At 48.5% G+C, this 24,246-nt stretch overlaps 1 protein-coding gene across 4 annotated transcripts in view; it reads left to right on the top strand.

The window, feature by feature from the left end:
• Positions 1 to 24,246, top strand: part of LOC116430273 (neo-calmodulin) — a 109,314-nt gene that overhangs the window by 36,865 nt on the left and 48,203 nt on the right. For 2 of the 4 annotated variants that reach the window (XM_031984161.2, XM_031984162.2), the window contains exons 1-2: positions 1,604 to 1,676; positions 22,430 to 23,440. The exons of the other annotated variants lie outside the window; for them this stretch is intronic. In XM_031984161.2, the coding sequence (XP_031840021.1) occupies positions 23,354 to 23,440 (87 nt within the window). In that variant the 5' untranslated portion in view covers positions 1,604 to 1,676; positions 22,430 to 23,353. Of the gene's footprint in view, positions 1 to 1,603; positions 1,677 to 22,429; positions 23,441 to 24,246 lie in introns of those variants that run through there. 4 annotated transcript variants of the gene reach the window in all.

Genomic DNA, 24,246 nt, shown 5'->3' on the forward strand with positions numbered 1-24,246 from the left:
CCGTCGGATCGATCAAAGAGACATCCAGTTTTTCCTCGATGCTCGAACTATTGGGAAATCCTTTGGAAAAACTCAAGTTCGCTCGACGAGGAACCTTGAAATAACGGTGATCGCTTCGAATATAGTTCAACGGCGGTCTCGTCGGTATTCGAACACGCTCTCCGATCTTTTCCATTAAAACGTCCAAATGTTCTCATCGAGTAAGCGATACCGTGCTTTGAAAAGTTCGCGCGCGTGTTACAGGAACGCGGGGAGTTTCATCCTGTAGAGTAAAGCATCTCGTTCGACGATTCGAAAAAACCCAGCAGGATTTTTCGGCCAGCCGAACGACAGCCGTTGGTTCCGCGCCGATCGATCGGTTGGTAGGTGTACCCGGTCCCAGCGACGCGTTTCCGGTGGAAATGCAATAACATCGTAACTAGATTCCAGCGTAGCAATTAAATAATTGTCGGGCGCAGTGGGAGCGTCGAGGAAAAGTTCGCAACCGCGAGCGCTGCGAGCCAGTTCCTCCTAATTTCGGTGAGCACCGAAACCGCGCGGCGTAAAGCACGCACTGGGAACGGGTTTCGCGAAATGCTCGCATCTCCTCCGCAAATATTCCGTGTCTGAATACAATCGGTTAATTAGGAGGGAGCTGAACGAAGAAAAATGCCCTCCGAGAGGGACGTTATCCTTTGAACACGGTCGGTTAATCGAAAAGTAGCTGTGTATGGAACAATCCTTCCTTGCATCGCGGCGTCATCAAGAATCTACGAGCTCAACGAGACAGCCTCGATGCAACATTAAATTCCATATGAAATAGTCTCAACATGAGATACGTCGAATACAAATAGATTCAATACTCGATAGAGACTCAATATGAAATAGATTCGATACTCGATGGACTCAATCCGAAATAGATTCAATACAAAATAGACTACACACGACGTGGATATAACTCCAACATCATCTACAAATACCTGATGATCTGTAAAGCATCGAGAAACGTTGAATGGAAGCATCATAGACAACCTGAAATCTCGAAGAGAACTCGAAGAATCCTCATCGAAAAACTGGAAGCGAAGCTCGCAGGCCGGCAATGCTCAAAATAATGAAATAGTCTCAACATGAGGTACATCCAATACAAATACATTCAATACTCGACAGAGACTCAATATGAAATAGATTCGATACTCGATAGACTCAATACGAAATAGATTCAATACAAAATAGACTACACACAACGTCGATACAACTCCATCATCATCTACAAATACCTGATGATCTGTAAAGCATCAAGAAACGCTAAACGGAAACATCCTAGACAACCTGAAATCTCGAAGAGAACTCGAAGAATCCTCATCGAAAAACTGGAAGCTAAGCTCGCAGGCCGGCAAAGCTCAAAATGAAAAGACGTTCACCCTTGACGGGGCACGATGGCGAACGGGGTAAACGCGGAAGGTGCACGTTAGAGCACATTGGTCGTCGGTTCGTTGGGTCGGCCGACACGGATGATGCTCTCTCGGGGGTCGGGACAAGCTCCGGAGAAGCTCTGATCGTGGCGGTCGTGCGGGGCTTCGGGCCTGCGCGTTGTCCTGAAAATCGCGTAGTCGGCAGGGAGGGGGGAAAGGGAGCGCGAGGGGCGCGTGGCGGCACCGAGGGTGTCAGTCACGGCCCATCTGCCCACCATCGAGCACGTAAGTCCGCTAACGGTTACTTTCTAATTCCCCATTGTGACAGCTTAACCCTCCAATCAGTGGGACCTCTTCCAGGATCCGTCCTTCGCTCCCTAACCTCCGATCCCGTTGCTCCTCGCAGTCACTTTTTCCCCGGTGATTAACTGTCAACGTCGATCGTACCACCGATTCTACACCCTTCCACGATTCCTGTCGCAACGCTCGAGTGTCCCGCGACATAGATTCCCGTGTCCTCAGCCTCGGGACCCCTTAATTGGTCCGTTTTTCGCCGGATATGGCCGACCATCGACCAGCCAAGAGGCGACGACTGGAATTTCGGAGGTGCGTGAGAGAGTCGGGCGAAACGGCGGCGGCCCGCGGTGGTACCGGGGTACTGATCCGCCCGCCGGCAGTTTCCTAGTGATTCTATCGAAAAATGGCGGGTACCGTTCCATGGGAAACAAGTGTTCTGTGATCGTTTTTTTTTCGGCCGCTGTCGTGCGGGAAACGTTTCCTGTGGACGCGGCGTTCCGTGGAGTCAGTGAGAACCTTCTCGGTTACGGGGTGCCCTCTCTGTTTCTCTCTCTCCCTCTGCCTCTCGGCCTGGTCTCGCTCGACAGGAAATGGATTTCCTCCGTCGAGACGTCTTTTTCTTGCTCGAGACCCCTCGCCAGAAAGGCTGCACCCTTCGCGCGATGCACAGGACACTTTCCCCGCGACCGTTCCTCGTTTACTCCGGTACCCCGACCAATCGTTGACTCGTATCACTAGTTCTCACGTTCGAATCGGTTTCACGGGATCCTTGTGAATTTGTCGAGATGTATTCTTGGTGATATCACAGTGGCAATCGACTGTACGATAGGTACAGGTAGAGTAGAGAAGTTTGTTGGAAATTTTCTGAATGTTTCCAGGAACATTCCGAGATGAATCGGGAATCTCATGGAGATCCTGGGGCAACGTTTCCTTACGATTGCCACTGAATTCTTGCCGCGAGCGCGGCACGTGATACACGCGTGACGCGACCATTTTTCATGCGCATATTCTGATGGGTACTTAGAGAACTCCGGCGAAAGGAGCACGGTCCCGGGAAGTGTGCTCACTTAATCACGGGGTCATCGATCACTCCGCGTAATAACAAAAGCACTCGGTTAATTGCTCGTCGAACCGGCTCCGCTTCTTGCGCGCTAAACGAATCGCGAATGAATTTTTCAGCCTCGCCCGCTGGCCGTTGTCTCGCGAAACTGAAAGCTCCGAAAATTCCAGTCGTTGTCTGGACTCGATGGTCGTTATTATGGGACCAGAATTTACGACTAATATAAAGCCTTGCCATTGTATTTTCTAGACGTGCGATCGCTTCTGGGATCCGTGGCTGTATGAATATTCATGTGTCAGTTCGATAGACGGGTTTTTATAGACTCTCGCGGATTAACGTTTTATTTTTTCCCCGACGAAGTGATACAAGGTTCTCTTGCGCAAAAATACAAGTTTGAAATGTCGGTTAATTATAACGCAAGTTCGTAAACATTCCGAAGTTCCGCGTCTCGTGCAAGGAACTCCTGGTTCCATAGCCATATCCGTACGTCGACGGATAAATAATTCACGACACACGTACGCGTGGAGTCTTGCGAAAGGTCAAGTTGCCTGACTGACCACGTGCGTCCCAATCACGGACGAGGTATAGGGACACTCGCGTTGCGTCCCGACCTGGCCAAGGAAAGACTGGACTCGTTTGGCAATAACGTCCACCGCATTGCTCAGACTGCACACAATCTGGAAGGTGTCGAGACTGTTGCGGTCGCTTGTACCTTAGTGCTAGAAAAACTGGCTACTTTTATCGTCCAGCTAGTTGCAATCATCTCTTCCACATTAGTACTGGCAAGCATTGACGACGAGTTTCTCCTTGGTCAGTGTGTAACAGAGAATCAAATGCAAGTATGTTTAACATAAAACTTTATCTACCGGAACTGTAGAAAATGATAATCTTGAAAGAAATTACTACCTGTTATTCGTCAGTTGCAATAGTTATGAGAAACCTATTAATACAATTAACAATGAGTTGCAAAAACGATCTTAATAGCTTTCTCATAAATATAGTCTCAGAAACTATCACTTCTGATTATTTTCAATTGAAATCTGCGGTTGGATAATCGATCGAAGAAGCCTTAACGCTTAATCTACGATGATTTTATTAACCCTTTGCACTCGGAAGTTAACTAGAAACATTTCACGTGTTTTGATGAAGACGATATATTTAGAAAGTCGAAGAGAAATCACAAGTACATTGTGGAAAGCGATTTTATTCCAATATTTCACGTATCGAGGCATTGTACAGAGTTCAACGTTAAATATCAGATTTCATAGTATAGTGATCCCGGATGAGCCCCCAAGTTTATAGTGGGGCTACTATTATTATAGATATTGAAAAGGTGGATCTTCAGTAAAAAGAGAATTGGGAATAAATATATATGTATTTAATGAGATAAAGAAACAATATGGACAACACGTAAAAATACGTAAAAATACATATCACGCACAAAAATGATCTCCGCTGTCTCTCACCAAAATGTCCTTCTCGCACGCATTCCCACTCGCTTTTAACACACACTCCCATTCGCTCTGTCTTTCTCACCCTTGCACCCTTCTCACTCGCGTCTTTCGTCCATAGTCAAAATTCACGCAGTCGCGTACACGCTTCTCTCACGGTCCAGTCGCTCAGTTCCAGACACTCTTCCTCGTATTCTTTCAGCGACTCGAGATTTTCTAAACGCAGTCACGCTATTTTCCAAACATCCCAGCGCCGGTCCGTCGCAATACGACCTGGTCGCCCTTACGCACGCACAGCAAACCATTCATCCTACAATACTTTAACCTACGCTAAATAATTCTAGATACTACAATAGTTTCACTGTCGAATCAAGTGGACTGAGTCACCTTCCGAGTGCTAAGGGTTAACCCCTTGCCATACTTTAACGAGGTTGATAACAATATTGGATCACACATAAATATCGCGAGTCCGACTCGAGGTGACAACACGAGTGAGATATCAGTCGCCATAATTGTAGCCCAGATTTTGCCCGGTTAAATGGTATGGCAAGAGGTTAACCCCTTGCACTCGAAAAGTAACCCTCACCACCTGATTTCATACAGCACAACTCTGAAATCTGATATTAAATATTATACCTCTTATAACGCAACAATTTGAGAAATAATAAAACAAAACAGCTTTGTTCCTCAATGTATGATTCCTCTTCATTAGTTTCACAAAGCATCGTCATGATCTAATCAGAAAACATTGAAACATTTCTATCGAAAAACCGAGTGCAAAGGGTGAAATAACCGGTAGTAACCCTTTGCACTCGAAAAGTAACCCTCACCACCTGATTTCATACAGCACAACTCTGAAATCTGATATTAAATATTATACCTCTTATAACGCAACAATTTGAGAAATGATAAAACAAAACAGCTTTGTTTCTCAACATATGATTTCTCTTTGAGTTTCACAAAACATCGTCATCATCTAATCAGAAAACATTGAAACATTTCTATCGAAAAACCGAGTGCAAAGGCTGAAATAACCGGCAGCTAGAGCAGCTCCAATCAGGAATCGCGCGAAGCTGTCGTTAACAATCGCCGAAGATCGGCGCAGAATGTCGACAGCGGTGTTTCCGGATGTCGGGCATATTTCCGTCCGCGAAACGCCGGATTCCTCGCGCTGCCTGTCTCATTCTCCCGGAGCAATTGCCGTTTAATCGGCCCCCGTTTCAACATTCCCTTCGCATTAACCGGTTTACGGTTGTCCGGGCAATTGACTCCGTTCGCGCTTCGGCCCGAACGTGCCTGCGGAGGAGACTCCGCCTCTTCGTTAACCGTGATTTGTTGCCAGTGCATATCGCTCCTATGTTTACGCGATCGTCGGCGAAAAACCTGGGGCGCATCCGTCGCAGTCGGGAAATGCGGCGCGATAGGCGATAGCCCGGCTCGCGACACGCGTAACCAAGGGAATACGGGCGACCCTGCACAGACACGATAAACCGCGAGTGGTCGAGATTGATACGGTATCTCGATCCACCGCCCTGTGCCGCTATGGTATTCGCGACACCGCTGGGACCTCGTTACACAGCGATACAGTCGCTCGGGAATTACAGCGTCCGCCAAAAGTATCGAATCACTTAGCGGTTTTCAGGGGAATTACGCGACGCGCAGGTTTCATTCGTCCGCAGGTGGAATTCAGTGTGTTTATTTGCATTCTTCGTTCTGTTGGTCTCTAACCCTTTGAACTCTGTAGGCTCGAATATCGCACCAGTTGTAATATTAAATATTTTGATGAACCAGTTAACTGTGCTCGACGAGTATACACATCTTCAAATGCAAAATGGTACTTTCTCAATAAACAGTTATTCATTTTTTCGGGTGAACATGTAATTCTCCGTTTTGTTTTAGTTTATCGTTAGAATATCTTAGGTACATTTGCTCTGCTTTTGATGAGTATACATTTTGTTTGATTTTATTGTGCGCACAATGAGATTTTTTAAACTAACCACAGTTAACAGGTTAAAGAAACTACCCTAGAATTATTAGATTTTCCACGATCCAAATTTTCTAAGAAGGAAAATAAAAGATCGAAGAAATGTTATAGTTTCTCATTTTCGATGGGAATACTATAAAAATTAGATGCAGTTGCTGATTACGAAACAACCTGGAGTGTTAAGGGCTAATATCTGCAGTTGTATAGGAACCTCTGTGAATTGAAGCATAGAAGTGGCATAGGAGTTTTCTAGTAAACTGGCATGAATGAATTTACTTAATATTGGCGATAAATCGCTTGAACTTATTAGACGACAGAAAACTGTTCAACTCTTTCCTACGGTTTAATTCCACAGTTGCACCTGTCACAACTATTTCTAAATCCCTTGGCCTATGGTTTCTTTCTCAACTCTGATCGATACGGCTACTTTGTCATTAACAATTTATTGGAAAACGAGAAAAATTCTCAGCATATATTATGCCTATATTTCCTTTTAAGTATAATAGTTGATTTACGGAGGGATAATATTTACTTTGAGTTCGAATTAACTAACTCTCACTCGTTGTTAGAGGACAAGGGATTAACAATGTAGTAGAATTCCATGCTCTTTCCATGTCCAGATTCACTCTAAACCATGCAGATTACTAACAAGAAGAACGTTACATTTGAACCGAATCGAGTGTAGGGCTACTAAAATAAAAACTAACTCCGTAGTCAGGTTAAATATATTTATTACGCGATGTGGCTCTAACGAGGAACGGCGACTGCTTTTCCTCAACGCTTTTCTAAGAAGGAAAACTCTTCAGACGAGGGCGTACGTGACCCAGGTCCTGGTGGTCCCCTTGGTCATAAATTAGTCAATGGGCCTGGACTATCTCTCAGGCCCCCAAGTATTGACACGCAAAAGGGCGAACCGTCTACACGAGTGACATTTGTAATCATTGAAATAGGAATCTTCGCGACGAGTCTGACACATTCTAAGGAGTTAATAACGATGGTTTCAAACAGAAGGTTAGTAGCCCGCCAAATCATCGAAGCATCGGAGAGACGGCGAGAAGTCTCTGTTTCCGCGGCGGGAATCGCGCGAATTTAATTTAATTCCCGGCTAATTTTTCCGAGTCTCTCGCGCAACGGTGGCTGTCTCGCCGGAATTCCCGGTCGAGGATTACAAAACCGCTGGAACAGATTTACGACCGCGTTATTTCCCGTCCCCCGGCCGGCGTTATGCCGTCGCGCGGAATGCGCGCGAACGACCACGTCAAAGTCACCGCCCCGGGGAAATATGATCGTGCGTCGAATCGATAACCAGATTACGGAAGCCCTCGGAGTTATAAAATCGCTTCGGGCGTTAGCTTATCTCGCTGTCGCGTGTCCGTGGTCGTCTCCGGTGACCTCTTCGCGACGGTGGATGCCGATCATCGCTGAAGGTGTTTCAATTTCGCGGAAAGCGCCTCTGGAATCGAGCCGCTGCCGCCGCTAATCAGACCTGTTGCCCGGTCCGTCAAATTATACCAATTAATACGAGTGTTGCGTGCCGACGGTTCTTGGGGCACGCGTGTCTGAAACAATTCTCCGCGGTTCAACGATCACACTCGTCGGCACCGTCGGCTCTCCGCGTGAAAAAACCGATCGACAGGGAGGAGCTGCCATGAAACTCGAATCGTGACACATCGGAACATCGATTTCTGACCTATGACCCACCGGTTCGAATCAGCGGCGCGATCTTCCGTCGGGAAGCCGTTTACTGAAACTACCGGACGGTCAATATGAGCCATTCCTGATTTCTTTTCGCAGTTGTTAGAAAGATAGATGTTCCTCTGAGAAATTATTAAAATACGCGAACTGAATTGTAAATCAATTGAAGTCTTAATAAATATACTCTCGGAGTTCCTACAGAGATTTCAAAAATTTAACTGCTAGTTTCAGTGTTAAACCTAATTATAGCTGCGGTTGATAATGACTCTCAGCTTCGAACGTTCGAATTGTAAATCGAATTGTAAATCAATTGAAGTCTCAATAAATACACTCTCGGAGTTCCTACAGAGAGATTTCAAAAATTTAACTGCTTTCAGTGTTAAACCAAATTACAGCTGCGACTGATAATGACTCTCAGCTTCGAACGTTCATTTCATTAAACTTCGATAGTTTCCCATAGAATCGGAGGTTTATCCTGTGGAAGCAATGAACATAAGTGCTCGAATAAATAGTTAGAGGTACTAGAAAGCAGTAATTCAATCGGACAGGCACTCAGGCAGTGGATTCTCCATAGAAAGCGTAATTATCCGCAACATTAAATACACATATGAACAGCCGGGCGTCTCGTCACGTAAGACGAAAGGAGGTCCATTGATCGCGCGAAGGTGCTCGACCTTAGGACGGAAACATGCGAAACACGTCGAACTGACGCGACGCTGGCTGATAATCGCGTGATCGCGCCGCTGAATTTTTCACCGAACGATCCGGCTATCTCCAAAAGTCTGGGCAGCGCCCACGCGTCCCGCGATAACGTGTATTTTTAGCCGCCGCGGTGAGCCGTCTACCTTGTTATTACACCTCGGGACGGCGTAGACGAAAACGGAGCGCCCCGGCGAAGTCGTCGTCCCTTCGTGCTTTATTTTTAACGCGTAATCGCCGCAGGGATCCGACCGGCGAAGGGAATTATTGACGAAGTCGTGTCGGCCGTTCGGCCCGGGACTGGGTTTTTCGCGAGGACGCCGCTCGGCCCGGCGAAATTTATGTGCCGGCCCGCGGTCTCGACCGTCCACCGCTCTTCTTTCAATTATTCCCGGCCATGATTCAACGGGGCGGGGGGGAATTCTGACAAACGATATTTACGTAAGGCTATTACGTCGGCGGTCCGCAAATTCCCGTGGAAATATTCGCCGGAACGGCGCGCCAGGACGGCTCGCCCGAGATACGCCGACGGTATTTCACGGAACGCTCGCCGGAAACGCTTCCCCGCGTTCTCCCGGCTCGCCGCGTTCGACGGTACAGCCCGCGGAACGAACGGGGACGGCGATGAAATCGCGAGCGTGCCTCGCGAACCGGCGGCATTCAATTTTTCTGCGATTCTCTCGCGGGAGCGAGCCCCTCGGAGTCGAAATTTTCATGGCAGCGCCGTGTCTTCTTACGGCGAAGTCACGTCCCTTCGGCGGCGGGGTCGCTTCATTGAATCGAAATGGAAGGGAGCGAGGACTGCGGCGTCTGAAGGGAATTTTACCGAACTTTTCTGTCGCGTTCTCACGTTCGGACGAAGTTCGCGTTGATTAGATGGTTCTGTTCGTGCGGCGGTACCTCGAATTTGGAAATTATATTCAGAAGCGTTGCTCTTGGAATGATTAACTGGGAAAGAAAGGACTCTGCGATCGTAGAAAGTCCATGTTGGATCTAGCTTCAACTTGACAGAGTAAGAGTTAAATTAACTTAAAAGTAAAATTCGCTAAACTTCGTCACACTCTACATTACGAGCTAAGGGTAACCTCTTGTCCTAAGATTTCTTACATAACTCTGCTTGATAATACTTTATCGTTAAAAATTTCCTAAAGAAACAGTAGAATTCAATGCTTATTCCGTCCACGTTAGCACCAAAGGTTAACCATCGATAACAGAGAAGCACCGTTAAATTTACAACGAAACAAAGTCAATAACACTCAGACTTCATCGAATTGAATTGAAAATGCTCGTCGCGGGTTGATATCATAGGGCAAAGGGTTAAAGAGGCTCGATTTATTCAGGCGATAAAAACTCTCCGGTCGTGTCTCTCCGCGATGCATCTCCCTCGTCGCTTTCCCGTTCGTTTCCTGCCCGGTTTCCCGTTCCCCGCGTCGTCCAGGCCTTACCTTGTCCGTCTCCGCCGCGATACTTCCGGCTCGGAGTCGCGCGGAAGTGCCCGCGGCCGTTCCATCACGCGACCCGGGACTCCGGTTTTCGCTGTAATCGGAATCGATGCGAGTGTACGGCCGCGCGAATCGTAATTCGAGAGTCCCCCGTCGAAGAGGAACTCTATTGCGTTCTGGTTGAACGAATCGACGCGCTCGCAGAAGGAATAACTCTCCTCCAGAGCCGTCGTTTCCTGTTGCGACCCTCTCCGCCGCGTCACAGGCGATTACAGGCTTCCTCGCTTTAACAAGATGACCATACAGTCCCACTTGGCCGGCGTTCAACTACCTTCTCCTCGAGAAGTAATTCCTCCGGATGAAAAGCGTCAACGGTGTACCTATTTCTTCATCGAGCAATTATTTCGATTGCCTGGCTTCTCCTCGACGAGGACTTCTCTCGCGAGATCATAACCGTCCCGACTGCCGGACATCTTTACGGAACGGAATGATTCTCGTTATCGTTCCACTCGCTAAAATCTGTGTGATCTGTTGCTGCTCTCTTCTCGGCCCATATAAAACTAATTTACTACTCCGCGTCGATGGAACTAAGTAGATTTCATTATTCCACAGTGGAGTACCTCCATAAAAAGGTGGCCGCGAGTGTTTCATTGCTTTCGAAGCAGCAAAATGCTTTCAGAAAGCCTCCCTGTAATCGCTTCGTTCTATAGGGCCTCCTGAGACTTCCTTGGTTCTTCCGGCTTCGAGAAATTTTTCTCTCGAGAATTTCCCGGGTAAAGAAGTTAACCGAACTTATCAGCGAGACTTGTTAGCAGCGTGCAGAGCGATGGGGCGAGAGAACCCGCGGCCGTGACAGCGAGCGCGCCGGATAAATAGTCAATGACAGGAACGTTTTCGGAGTGCCCTACCCTCCCGCAGTTCGATATCGTAAGTAGGACGTGAACCTGGACGGGTAGCGTGCGCACGCGTACACGCGCGTGCACACGGCGTTTTCGGTGTAATCGTTTCCGGCGAAATCGCTCGGTGAGCGTGCAACCGTTCCAGCCGCGGGCTCTCCGCGCGCCGAAGACTTCGCACCGATTCTACCCGCCACCCTCGTGTCTTGAACCTCAACTCTTGACACTAAAACTAACAGGCAGGTTGAAATCATCCGTCCCTGAGTTCTTCTTTTCGCAATTGTTGGAAGGATAACAGATTTCTCTAGGAAATTATTAGAGAACGTTCGCTTCGAAGTACAAAAGTGATTAGATTGATTAAAATTTAATTATATTGTTAGATAAGAAATGTGTTAATTAAAGTTAATCTAGTATTAATTATATTAATTTTAATGCTAGAACTATCAGACCAGTAAAAATCATCCATTTCCGATTTCTTCTTTTCGCAATTGTTGGAAGGATAACAGATTTCTCTAAGAAATTATTAGAGAACGTTCGCTTCGAAGTACAAAAATGATTAGATTCATTAAAATCTAATTATATCGTTAGATAAGAAATGTGTTAATTAAAATTAATCTAGTATTCATTAAATCAATTTTAATGCTATAACTATCAGACGAGTAAAAATTATCCATTTTCGCTTTCTTCTTTTCGCAATGATTAAAAAGGTAACAGATGTTTCTTTGAAAAATTTTTAGAGAACGTTTGCTCCGAAATATAAAAATTATTACATTTATTAAAACCTAATCATAATATTAAATAGGGAATGTATTAATTAAAGTTAATCTAGTATTACCAATTAAATCAATTTTAACACTAGAACTACCAGGTCAAAATCGTCCATTCCTAAATTGATTTCTCTGCAGTCCCTAATTTCAAAGATATCCCAAAAGATATCCTCCAACCCTGAACTTCGAGAGGTATTCCCACCCTTTCAAAGTAAACATTAATAACAGAAAATACGTATCAAATATTTCCTCGAAAATAATATCCCACGTAATCTCCATCGAACTCACCATACACTAGTTGAAAAGCTTCCCTCGTAAATACGATCTCGCAAATCTCAATTTCGCTATCAAAATTTCTCAAGTCTCCGACACCTCCAATAAGAACTGCCGATCCGTTCCATTCCGTATACTTTCAATTACCCACATCCGCCGAGAATCGATTCTACAAAGAATTAATCCACGCTCGATCCCGACCGCACTACTATTCGTATTCGAAAACTCGTCGCCGCGTCTGTAAACGAAAGCCGATTACCCCGTTCGCAATCGGCGCAGATCGAAGAGGTACCGCGGAACGCGAAGCTCGACGTTCCCCCGCGCGGCTGGGGAAAAAAAATGTTAGCTCGAATCCCCGCGCGACGCGAGAGCTCTTTGCCCGTTGAACGTTCGTTCGGTAGAACGCCGGCGTTCCGCGGTTAAGCCGCTTAATTGCCTCGTACGGGTAGATCGCGGCGGCGAGCTCGTTTGAATGGCCGTTAAACGTAGTTTTGATAGCGCGCCAGTTCGCGGGGGCCCCGCTCCGCTAACGAGGATCTTGTATAGATCATGAAACTCGTTACGCTGTCTGCCGCTGTAAAAACCGAGGGGAGCGGCTCTCTAGCGGCCGACCGGCCGCGAACAACAAGAAACTTCCGCGCGGGAAAGTTTATTGTCATTGGCAACAGGTGCGGGAGCCTGTCTTCCCGCGAAGTTAGCCGCAGCGATACGTTTCCCCGCTTCCGGCGGAGATCGGCGTTTCACTCGTCGCCCGCGTCCTCGACGATTCTTACCGAACTTCAGCGCTTCCTTCTCCGAAGTTTCCGCGCGTCGACTGCGTCTGCTGGAAATGATTTCCTGATGTTACTCTTGCACCTGCTACCGGATCAACCGATTTACCTGGAACGTCTCTCGCGCGTGATTGTAGTTTGAGGAGAAAGTTTCGAAGATTGGTTGTCGTTCTTTATTATGTGATGGTTTTAATTATCATGCGGATTAACGATTTTATTATCAAGCGTATACTTTCTGACAGCCCTGTGCTAGGCGAAATTGTTTTCTTAAGCAGGAACTGAAACGTCGAGATTCTTCATGATAATGTATCTTTGTTGTCTCATGTGTCCGACAGTACGCTCGGTACGTCAAGAGAATGAATTTAACTCTCAAACCCTTGTTTTTGAAATTATTAAAAATAACAGATGTTTCTCTGAGAAATGATCTCTGAGAATTAAACATCAGTTAAAGTCTCGATGGAGCTTCTATAAAGGAATTTCAAAAAATCAATTTAACTGCTTGATAATTTTAGTGTCAAATATAAATATTGTCTCACTCGAATCTAAATGACGTGGTAGTCAAAGTGTCCAACAGACACGGGTTCCTCACACACTGATTAGCTTCCAATCCAGGTTAAATTAGACGATCAATTGCAGTAACTGGCGATCTGCAGATATTGAGCAATACACTCACATTTTTGTAAGCACAACATTCAATCTTGCTAACTGCTCGGCAGCTCTAGTATCGCGGAAGACACAGCACAGCGTTCTTGGCTGCGAAATTCTGAAACAAATCATTGAACGTTTTCGTCGCGCGTTTCTCGCGACTGGCCCGGCGATTCTTCTTCCGCGTCGACGCACGCTCGACTTCGCGAGGAACGCTCTTCCGGGATAGACACTGGAAGATCCGTTTACGATCCCCGTTAAATACGTAACAAGACGGTTCCGCGTTCGGGAAAGATTGGCGGCGGTCCAGTGTCGCCAGCGGCGGAACGCGTGCTATCTCTATGAGGATATCCGTGAATCATCCGCCCGGCAACCACGGATATATCGCTCCACCCTCGAGCGGATTAATGGAACACGCGGTTTATCCTTCGCGCGGAACGAGACCGTGTTCGCAAATCTCGCGCGGAAGATACGAGCAGGATCCTCGAGCGTTTCGTTTACTAGCTGGGAACCTAGCGCGCTACAATTTGAGGAGTGAAGCGTCCAGTAAATAGACGTTCCGTTGAAAACATTATTCTCCTGCAGACAGTTTTTCTGGATATCAAACATGTCGTAATCTTTTACCTTTCTTCGTCCGTCGCGCCTTAACTCCTTACTGTGTCAGACTTGTCGAGATTTCAAACGGGAGGTAACAAGCGTAAATATTATTCAATTCGTTCGAAAGCAGATTACATGTGATTCTTTCGAAAGCTAATGGGGTTAATTCTAGGAAAATTGAGGGAACTCGTGTTTTCGTGAAATTATTATACAACATATTCCGACGCTGTAAAGGGCTTCCTGGCTTAGGAAAAACGAGTGGATCCTTGAATAACTAAAAAACATTACTTATTCCATTAAAACTCACGAAAATTTTCATGCTCTTCTGCGATCACTACACCTCGGACCACGATTTGACACGGAATATTAAAATTTCCACGTTTCATCATTAATAACAAAGTAGTCAGATCGATCACAGTTCAGAAAGAGATCGTAGACCAAGGGGTTAACATCTCGCAACAAGCAGCATAAATTCCCGAAGTCAGACGAGCATAATAACCAGCCGTGAGCGCCGTATCGATCACAGGGCAGCGTGCAGCCCTTCTTTGTCCCCGCTAATCCTCGATCCTTGGACCGTAGAATTTCATAGTCGGCGGAGAGCCCGTCGCGGCAGTCCCGCGGAAAGTTTCCGCTGAAAAAGGGGATTCGTCGGGTCCGCGGCGCGCGGGGGGCGGAGCGGGATCGTGAAAAAAGGAGAACGAGCGGCGAGGCGGCTGGCAAAAGCGGCTGAAATCCTACCTCGGGGCGTCCGCCATTCAGGCGGGGATTACCAGATTTCTGCTTTTTTATCATTAGAGACCACGGTCCGCCGCAGTCAATGCAGAACCGGCGGCGGTCTGGTGGCCCGAGGGCTCGCGGGAATATTCCGCGCGGTTATGAGAGCGGCGCGCGTTAATTCCGTCCGATTTCAGGGCAGACGTTTCGAAAGCGTCGCGAGACCGACCCGGACGTCAATTTCCCGTGGAGAACTGGCAGGAGTCCGCCGATAATCCCGTGAAGTCTGATTATACCGCGACAGGGGACGGTGGCGGGGGGAGGGAGGGGGTCGAAGAGGGGTCCGCGCGAACGAACGAGCAAGGGGGTGAGGGCGAAGCGCGCGCGAACGGACGGAGGAGGGCGCACAGGATAAAGGACGGAGGATGCAGAGCGGAGGATGGAAAACAGAGGTCGGAGGACGTGGAGGGTGGAGGTGGGCGCAGCATGGGAGTGATCAATACTACCCTCCACACCAAGTTCCCGCGGGAGTAACAAAGATGGACCGGGACGCGCGGAAGACACGATTTTAGGGAAGATTTCGCCGGAACGGCCAGCCGGGCCACTCGAACGCCACGAGATCGGGGGACGATAGCGCGATGCTCGGCCGCGATTGATCTATTAGGGGCCGCCGCGGAAGTTCTGTCCGATAGTTCGTTCGAGAGTTCCCCGCGAACCGTTCGGTCCGAGTGTAACCGTGTTCTTCGCGGAAATTAGAGCCGCGGAGGATGTTCCGGGCAGTTGAACGGAGTAATCTTTTTAAGGGTGGTTTTAGAGTAACCGGAAATTGGTTCGAAAAGTCTCGCCGGAGAGCGCGCCGCGCGCGGACAGAACTTACGCGGCGATTCGGTGGTTTTACTCGAGGCACCGGTGCCCTTAACCTTCCGTCGTTTCGCGTACTCAGCGTGATTGATACGAGCCCCGCTCGTTCCACAGTGTTTCCTCTTCACCCTCGTAAGCAGCTTCCATTTACCCCAATAACGGCTTACACGAGCCGGTCGGGTCGCGGCGCGCGGAATGCCGGGAACACGGCCTACATCCCGCCGCCGGGATACATCGCCCGTTGTTCCGGGGGAGAGGATCTAATGAAACGTCCGCGCGGAACGATTCCCGATCGACGCGGCGGTCCGGTTCCTCCCTGATTCGTCGGTTTTCGTCGAACGGGCCGATCTCCCGGTGTTTCCCTCATTATTGATAACGAGCTTCCCGGAAAGTTTTCAGACCGGGGGAACGGGCCGGGACTCGATTTCCCTCGAAATTGCAATCTTCTCGCGCGAACGAGCAGGAATTTGTCTCGGTACGCTTCCCACTGCTCCCCTCTACCGGGGCTCTATACTTCACGGGGAAACTAGGGACTCGGCTTGAAGCTTACGTAATAAATTCCGAGGTCCACGAACACTGTCGCCGGGAGGCTGGCACCCGCCGAGACATCTCCGCGAATTTATTCGATAATTATAGGGAACGCCGCGCGATCCCCTGTACAGGAGGCTTTCGAATTAACGGGAGAAGGCGGGTGATTCGTTACGTAAAACGAAGCCGGGTGTATTAAGTAGGAGTCGGTTCGTTTAGACATCTTCTATACTGTATCGTCACTTCCTGTTCTACTTCTACTTCGCTACTTCTTAATAAGAATAACGTTATATTCTATTCTTCGTTCAGTTTCCAATGAATCGACTACAGTAGATTACATCGCTGCTAACATTCTAATCCGCAATTGATTAGCCGAACGCTTAATAGATATTCGAAACGATTAGAAACACAGAGCCAGATCCATCGCGAGCATCGGGAAGTCCGCAGGGAGATCGTCGGGAGTCCGCGTTTCAAGGTCCATTCACCCAATCACCCCCGCAATTAGGGAGCGCCGGTACAATTATCTCCTGCCAAACTGTGACAAGGTCGCAAAGTGTCCGCCGATACTCCGGACGCCTCGCCGCGGACGACGGTTCGCTGAAGGCCCGTGGATCGAAGCCAGGGACGCATTGTGTCCGGCGAGGCACGCGGAAAACGAACGATAAAGCGAGCCGGCGGGAAGGACAGAGGGTGGACGCGGTATTCCAGAACGACATAGCGAGTCCCTCTCCCCCCTCGTTCGGCCGTGCGTGACTGCCGGCTGTTAACCTAAACAACGAGAGCCACGCCATCGATAGCCCAGTGACTCCGTTTCTGTGCATACCGGCAATGGCAGCGTGCACACACGCGGGCCACGGTGCACCGGCGGAACCGCACAGTCCCGTCGGCGTCGCCGTCGCATCGCCGGCCACCAACACACGTACCGCGCCGGCGGGCGAAGCAGCTAGCGGACCGAGCGGACGGTAATGTTGCCTCTCGGTCTCCGTTTTACGCCGATGGGTTTACGATCCGCGCTCGGGATAACGGAGCGCGTCAGTTCCGACGCATCGGGAACGCGGCCACCGTTCGCCACCCCGTTTATTCAACGCCACACCCTTCCGATCGCGCCGGCTAACCCATACCACGGTCACCTCTTCCTCTCTGCCCGTCCGTTTTTCCACTTTATTGTCCCCCGCGCGTTACCGCCTCGTTATTCCACGGTCGGTCTTGTATCCCCGGACGAGACCAACGTCGAGCAGATGAGATTAACCTAGTTTGATTTATGGCGGCGAGTGGACGGTGAATTTTTCGATGGATAGACCGCGGCCCGGAATAAAGGATCGGGTGTCCTCTGATGAATTTTAGAGATGATCCATAGATTTACCGGTTTGCCGGAGCTTGAATCTTTCAGCAGGTTGAACAGAGATAGGCTTCGAGCGTTAGACTCGCGACGATTAGAGCTGTTTGAAATCGCGACGAGAGTTGGGACCGATTGTAGATTCAACGCGCGGCTGAGATAACGCGGGAACACGTCCTCGTTAGGGTCCCATTGGACCAGAAGGTTTATCGACGCAACGTTCGGGTATCTTGGAACCTTTCGTACCTCTTGATTCGATCTACCTTGGGAACGGACTATTTGTCTGACTCTTGTAAGGTTATTCTACTTGGCGAGTAGGTCGGACCATAGGCTAATCTTTGCTCTGAAGAGCGTCATAGAAATTTCGTATGTTCTTCGATGTTCTGATGCATCGGCGCAAAGGGGGTTGCATAGCCTCTAGGGTGGCTGCCTGAAAATCAGGACCTAAATATCTTCGCTGTGTCGGCTCCGAAAAGAGATTCCCCGGCAGTCGGTTATCGGCGATCCGATTTCGCGGCTGGCCGGCCGCGTTTATCGTTCCGGCCGTGGCATTTTCGTGAACGTCGCCAGCCGGAGCGGACCGGGGCTAGGGATAACTAGTCCAGGGATATCGGGGAGGGGGCAGATTGGCGGCGAGGCGGAAGGAAATATTGCCGGCGCGATACCATCCGTTTCCATGCACCAGGGAACACGTACGAAATCCGATATTTTAATTTCGAGGAGAGAAATGATTCGACGAGCGGCTCGCGTCCGATACACGCATCCGATTAAATCCTGCTCGACCGGGTCCTGGCCAGCCCTGAAATTGCAATTTTTCAATGGTACGCGGCTTCTCGAGGAGAGGTCTCATCGGAGTTTCAATGGGCCGCCCTCTTATCGACGTTATTACTCCGCCGTTCGAACTATCGTTGCCGCGCTCCGCCCCCGCTGACGAGAATGAAATCTCTTTCTTCCGCCGCCCCTTTCGCCGATCCGCTGCGCGAAAAATGGAGAAGCAGTCGGTTCAGGAGTAAGGCCCATTTTTGTATCGAGTAGCCGCGATGAGCGCGATCCTCGATTAGCCGGGTATTTTCTGTGAGATTCCGTCTTTCTAGTTTTTACTCTTTCTGTCTTTCTGGCATTTTTTTTATACTCTTCTATCTTTTGGCTTTTTATTTTCTTCTACCTTCTATCTTACTGTCTTCTTTTCAACTCGTATCTTTCTATCTTCCAATCTTCCTATCTTCTTTTACTTTATATCTTTCCATCTTCCTATCTTTCTATCTTTCTATCTTCCTATCTTTCTATCTTTCTACCTTCCTATCTTCCTATCTTCCTATCTTCTTCTACTTTCTATCTTTCCATCTTCCTATTTTTCTATCTTTCTATCTTTCTATCTTTCTATCTTTCTATCTTTCTACCTTCCTATCTTCCTATCTTCTTCTATTTTATATTTTTCTATCTTTCTATTTTTCTGTCTTTCTATCGTTCTATCGTTCCTATCTTTCTTTCTTCTTCTACCTTATATCTCTTCATCTTCCTATCCTTCTATCGTTCCTATCTTTCTATCCTCTTCTCCTTATATCTTTCCATCTTCCTATTTTTCTATCTTTCTATCTTTCTATCGTTCCTATCTTTCTATCTTCTTCAACCTCATATCTCTCCACCTTCCTATTTCCCTACCTTCCTATTCTTCCATCGTTCCTATTTTTCTATCTTCTTCAACCTCCTATCTTTCCATCTTCTTCAACCTCCTATCTTTCTATCTTCTTCAACCTCCTATCTTTCGATCTTCTTATACCTCCTATCTTTCTATCTTCTATCTTCAACCTTTCCATCTCCTTCTACCTCCTATCTCCCGCAATCACCCACAACATCACTCGAACCAGACCTCGGCAACTCACATCCCCGACTCGCACCTCACAATCGAACGTCATCGAACGTTACAAGACACATTTCGAGTATCGCCTTCTCAGTCCTCAATTTACTCGGTCCGTTAGTCGTCGAATTAAATCGGTCGACCGAGGTCCCGCTGCATTCCGCGCTCGATATTCCGCGGAGGATTCGGCGCGGAGCTGTGTCATCGGCGATAGAAATCGGACGGGATTCATGGAAACACACGTTCGCGCGTGTCTGATTTCCAGATTACGGCCGGCCGATCGATAACGGGCACAATTTATTTAACCTCCACACGAGAACCGTAACCGCGAGACGGGCGGATCGCGATCCGCGTATGACGTCCTTCCCAGTTACAGCCGGAAAAAAATTCCGGTGCCGCCGAGTTGCCCGGCTTTCCACGGGAAATTCGGTGGGCCGGCCAGCGGCGCGCCCGGTCCCTGTGCGGAATCGATTAAGTAGATCCAGACGAACGTGCGCGGCCACGCCTCGGAAGGCAACCTGTAACAACGCGGCGGCCGATTGCAGTTTTAACGATGCTTTCGCGTATTTCCGTTTCCATTTAACACCGGCCGCGTGTTTTCAGCGACGCCGTCCATGACTTACTAATTAGCTCCGTCGAATTAATTACTTATCGGTGAACTCGTGTTGCGCTTTTACACGGTACCAAGAAGATAAATCGATAGGCTTCCACTGAAACGAACAAAGTTAATCGTATTCTGTTTAATACTGAAATAATAAAGCTCGTTCCTTACCAGTCGCTGTCGAGTTATTCTAAGCAGTTAGCAGAAAATTTGATTCAAGTTACTTTCTTCTCTATTTCACCTTACATGAATTTCTATATTATTCAATCAGTTTCTCAATTCTCGTCTTTCGTCCAGTTTCCAATAAGACACATTCTTCGTCCAACTTGTTTATCGTTTCGTATTCAATTATTTGAAGTTAAATTTACCAGCGTAAATAGGTATATACTAAGTATTAGTGTTAAAGAATCATAGATATTTCGGCGACGACAGTCCGCTCCACGAGACTAGATTATTCCTAATCTGTGCACCGGATGGATATTGACGTGAAGTCAGCCGTTTAACGGGTCCACGTCCAGCAAATGAATAGCCGAATCCTCTGTCCCGCAAACTAGGTTCCATAGAACGTCCTGGACAGGCGGTCCCGTATTAGGCGCGAGCAACACGGTCCGCTGCATCGATTTAAACTTCACCCGTTCCCGTGACGCGTGCTGCCCGAGACGGATCCCGCGGAATTTTCGACTCGTCAGAGCTGAACATGAATTACGCGGCCGACGTGCGCCCCTAATTGCGTGGGGGTCCCATTTGCCACGGAACCGTTGCGATCCGTCGCGCAACGGAGCCCGCCCGTCGCTGCCGCGCGGACCCCGACGGCGAAGATGTATGCGGTGTCCGTCGGCGAGCGGGCCGGAAACAGCTGCGTTCCATCTTCCGCGCGAATGGGACGCTCTGGTAATTTTTCCGTGGCGTTCTTCCGTCCTCGGTGAATTCTAGTCGCTTCAGAATTGAAAAGAATCTCTCTTCGAGGAATTTCTCTCTTGGACGAACTCCGAATCCAAGCTAGTATTTCACCGTTCGACGTCTGGGTCCGCTTTGGCCCAGATTTTCGGACACTTTATTCGTCTCACCTTGGGATACTCGGCTCGAGCTGATTATGTTAGAGTTAATAAGATCTTTCGAAGTACGTTCGGAGAAACAGCTGGTGAAAGCGGATAAAAAAGAATCGGAATATCTCCGGCAAGAAATTGGAACTTTTCAAGTCCTCGGGAACGTCCAACTTCCGAGGGTTAATGGAACCTCGTTTTATTAACAAGCAAAAGAGATGCCCGCGAGCGAGTTTCCTTATTCCGCTCTTAGGCGGGGATGAACGAGGCGCGGGGGAGCCCGCCGCGCGGCGAATTATTCCGCGTAAGCGGTGTTTGTAGGCTCGCCACTCGAATCCTTCATCTCCTTTGCCCGAGAGTGGAGGCACGCGGTGTGAAAAGGGTTCGTTTCAGCTTTCGCTGGATTTTTTCCCGGCTGAAACCTATCGAGGCGTTGGGCGAGCGAATTTAATTAGGAAAGTTTCACGGCTGAAGCCAGACACAAACGCCGCGCGAGCGGCATTCTACTTCCGCGTGCTCGTCACCGCCCGATAGGACTCGTCGACTGCGCTTTGAAGCTCGCGAGCGCGGTCTCTCCGCTTTTCGTGTTCTCTTCGTTCGTTTTTCTTTTTTTCTCTCGTTTCGTCGAGACTCGTACACTTTTTCCTTTCGCCGAGGAAGAAGGGAAAGCGAGCCGCGACGGGGAAGCGAACAGCTTCGACTCTCGAGGAAATATTCTCGACCGGCGGCGCGACGGTGGAATTCGGGTGTGTGCACTGGCAACAAATCAAAGAGGGGAAGTTCCCGTAATTCGCGATAATTTCAAGCTTCCGACGGCGGCCTACGTTTCTGTATGCCAATCGTGCGTTGGCATTAACGTTTCTGGAATTTCTGTCATTAGCTGAGCTACTGTAAGAAACTGTAGGTTCAAATCGAAAGAACCTTTTATATAGAAACAATTACATCAGTTTCGTAGAGAATGAATTATCATTGACATTCTTACATGCTGAGTATTGACATTAACGTTGCACTGTAATTTTTGCCTGGAACTGTACATTACAATCAAATTTTTCCTTTCACTGATAAACACATCGATTTCCTCGGGAAATGAATTGCAACATAGTAGTATTAGACATATGAAATTGATTTCAGTGTCCCTAGTTCAAGGTCAAGTGATTAAGGATTGTTTAATCATTGAGTAGAAAATAAATCATCATTGAAATCCTTATACGCTAAGTATTAGCACTGTACTTTCCACCATCCGAAACTGTAGATTAAACTGAAACGCTTTCCTTCAATGACAAAGACATCAATTTCCCCAGGAAATTAATTACAAAACAGGAGTATTAAAGATATGAAATTGATTTCTGTGTCCCCGGCCCAAGGGCAACGAAATGATCGAGGGTTGTTTAATCATTGAGACGAGCAGGCAGCGCGACCGCAGTCCCTCGTTCGGGAACACGGTTGTCGGACGAGGATCGATCGGGACAGACGTCGGTCGCGGGACGCGAGAGTCGCTCAACGAAGGGTGTATCTTTCTAGATCCATGGCCATAATTGCGACAGCTAACCGTCGATCGATCGAGCCATGAGGACGCATCAGTCGCGGCTCGTGTCGCCTGGAATGTAGTCGTCCGACGGACCCAGTACACAAGTGTTTTACGCCTGACAAGAAGAGAACGCCGGGAGGATCGAGGCCGAACGACACTTCGCTGATTCGAATCGACGACGTCGGCGACGAGGAACCCACCGGAGATCACGGTGACCCGATCGACAAGGCAAATGTCCTCGTCGAGCTTCCGTGAGAGCCCGACGTCGAGCTACTCGCGAGAAGCGCCCGGCAAAGAGAGCAACGGCGACGCGAGTCGTCGCTCGTCCGTTCCGTCGATTTCACGATAGAAGCTCGGGAGGGAGCGTCCGGGGAGAGAAGAGAGAAGAGCAGAACCTTAGTCAATCCGCGATAACCTCTGGCTGTGTTTATCCTCAAAATCGCAATCGATAGTGTTCAACGATCCTCGTCTCCTTCGATCGCGAGCAGAAGGGAAAGCAGCAAGGCTCAACGACTGCGTCGGCCGGAGCTGAGACGACGTCGATACTAGTTACTTAGTCAAGTGATATACACTCGTTACCAAGCGTAGAAGAGCCGCTGTTCGCGAGGAAGCCACGCGAACCCGGTGTCGAGGGAGAATTTCAGTCAATCGTACGATCGAATCGTCCGTACGTTGTCTCGTCGCTCGCGAGACGGATAGTCCAGTGATCGGGCAGAGCAATAACGAGAATTAAGATAAATTACCGGTTCGTTCGTCAATCGTAAGTATCCGCGCGACTCGCGGGACGCTCGGGTGTTACGGCTGTGGTTTGTCTTCGCTGTGCGGTGATTGATCGTCGGGCACGCGGCTCCGTGGTTCCTCGAGCTCCGAGGGGCAGACAGTTCTCAGGGAAGAGGGAGAGGAAGTGCGCCGGCAGGATGGCGTTCGCCGCGGCGAGAATGATCCTTAAGGATAAGCGACGGAAGGCCAGCAAAGAGGACTTCGCGCCGCGGAACAGGAGCAAGGTAACTCGACGTGATCCCATTCGCAAACGAGCCTGGTTCCGTTCCTCGTTCCTCGGCGACGGGTTGAACGAATCCGTTCACCCTTGCGCCGTGTACCATTCGCTCCACTGTCTTTTCAACCGGCACACGCGTGAGATATAGTGTACAGAGTTGTCGATTGGTCACACTGTGCTTCACGGATCGAGTGAACAAATCTCTCCCCGCTCCTTTCCCGCACCCTGCATCCGTTGTACTTGTCACGCATTATTCGTGACGCTGCACATTATTTAGGGTAATAATGGTAATAACACGTCTTTATTGCACACTTAACACGTAGAACGTGTTAAGAGGAAACTTGTATAATCACTTTTCTCGTTTTATTCCGTCCTTTCTCCGTAGAACGAAATTATTCTGTAGTTCTGGTCTAATTTGTTTTATCGAATGTTTTCTTATCGAGGGTAGTACGGCTGTAATATTCAGCCGTAAGCCTCTCCATTTTTCATATCCCATTACTACTTTCTAAGCGAGCCGTGCGCCGGTTGTGCAATAAAGACGAGTAACAGCAATAATACTAACATGCCTCGGACGTATCGCCGCGTTATCTGAAACAGCCTCGATCAACGATTCTATCGAGCCGCGACGCGTGTCCATTTTTACAGCCGCAGGATACTTGACAAACCATAAAAAATTCCCGCGACTCCGAACGATACACGAAGTGAGTCACGGCCGCGATTCGATCGTGCACGCGAAACCCTCGAGGGTGCGACTCCCTCGTACGATTTTCATCGGCGGCTACCGAAACGCGCGTGCCGCGATCCAGAAATTGC

Source organism: Nomia melanderi, chromosome 1 (genome assembly GCF_051020985.1).
Source record: "Nomia melanderi isolate GNS246 chromosome 1, iyNomMela1, whole genome shotgun sequence".
Taxonomy (NCBI): Eukaryota; Metazoa; Arthropoda; class Insecta; order Hymenoptera; family Halictidae; genus Nomia; species Nomia melanderi.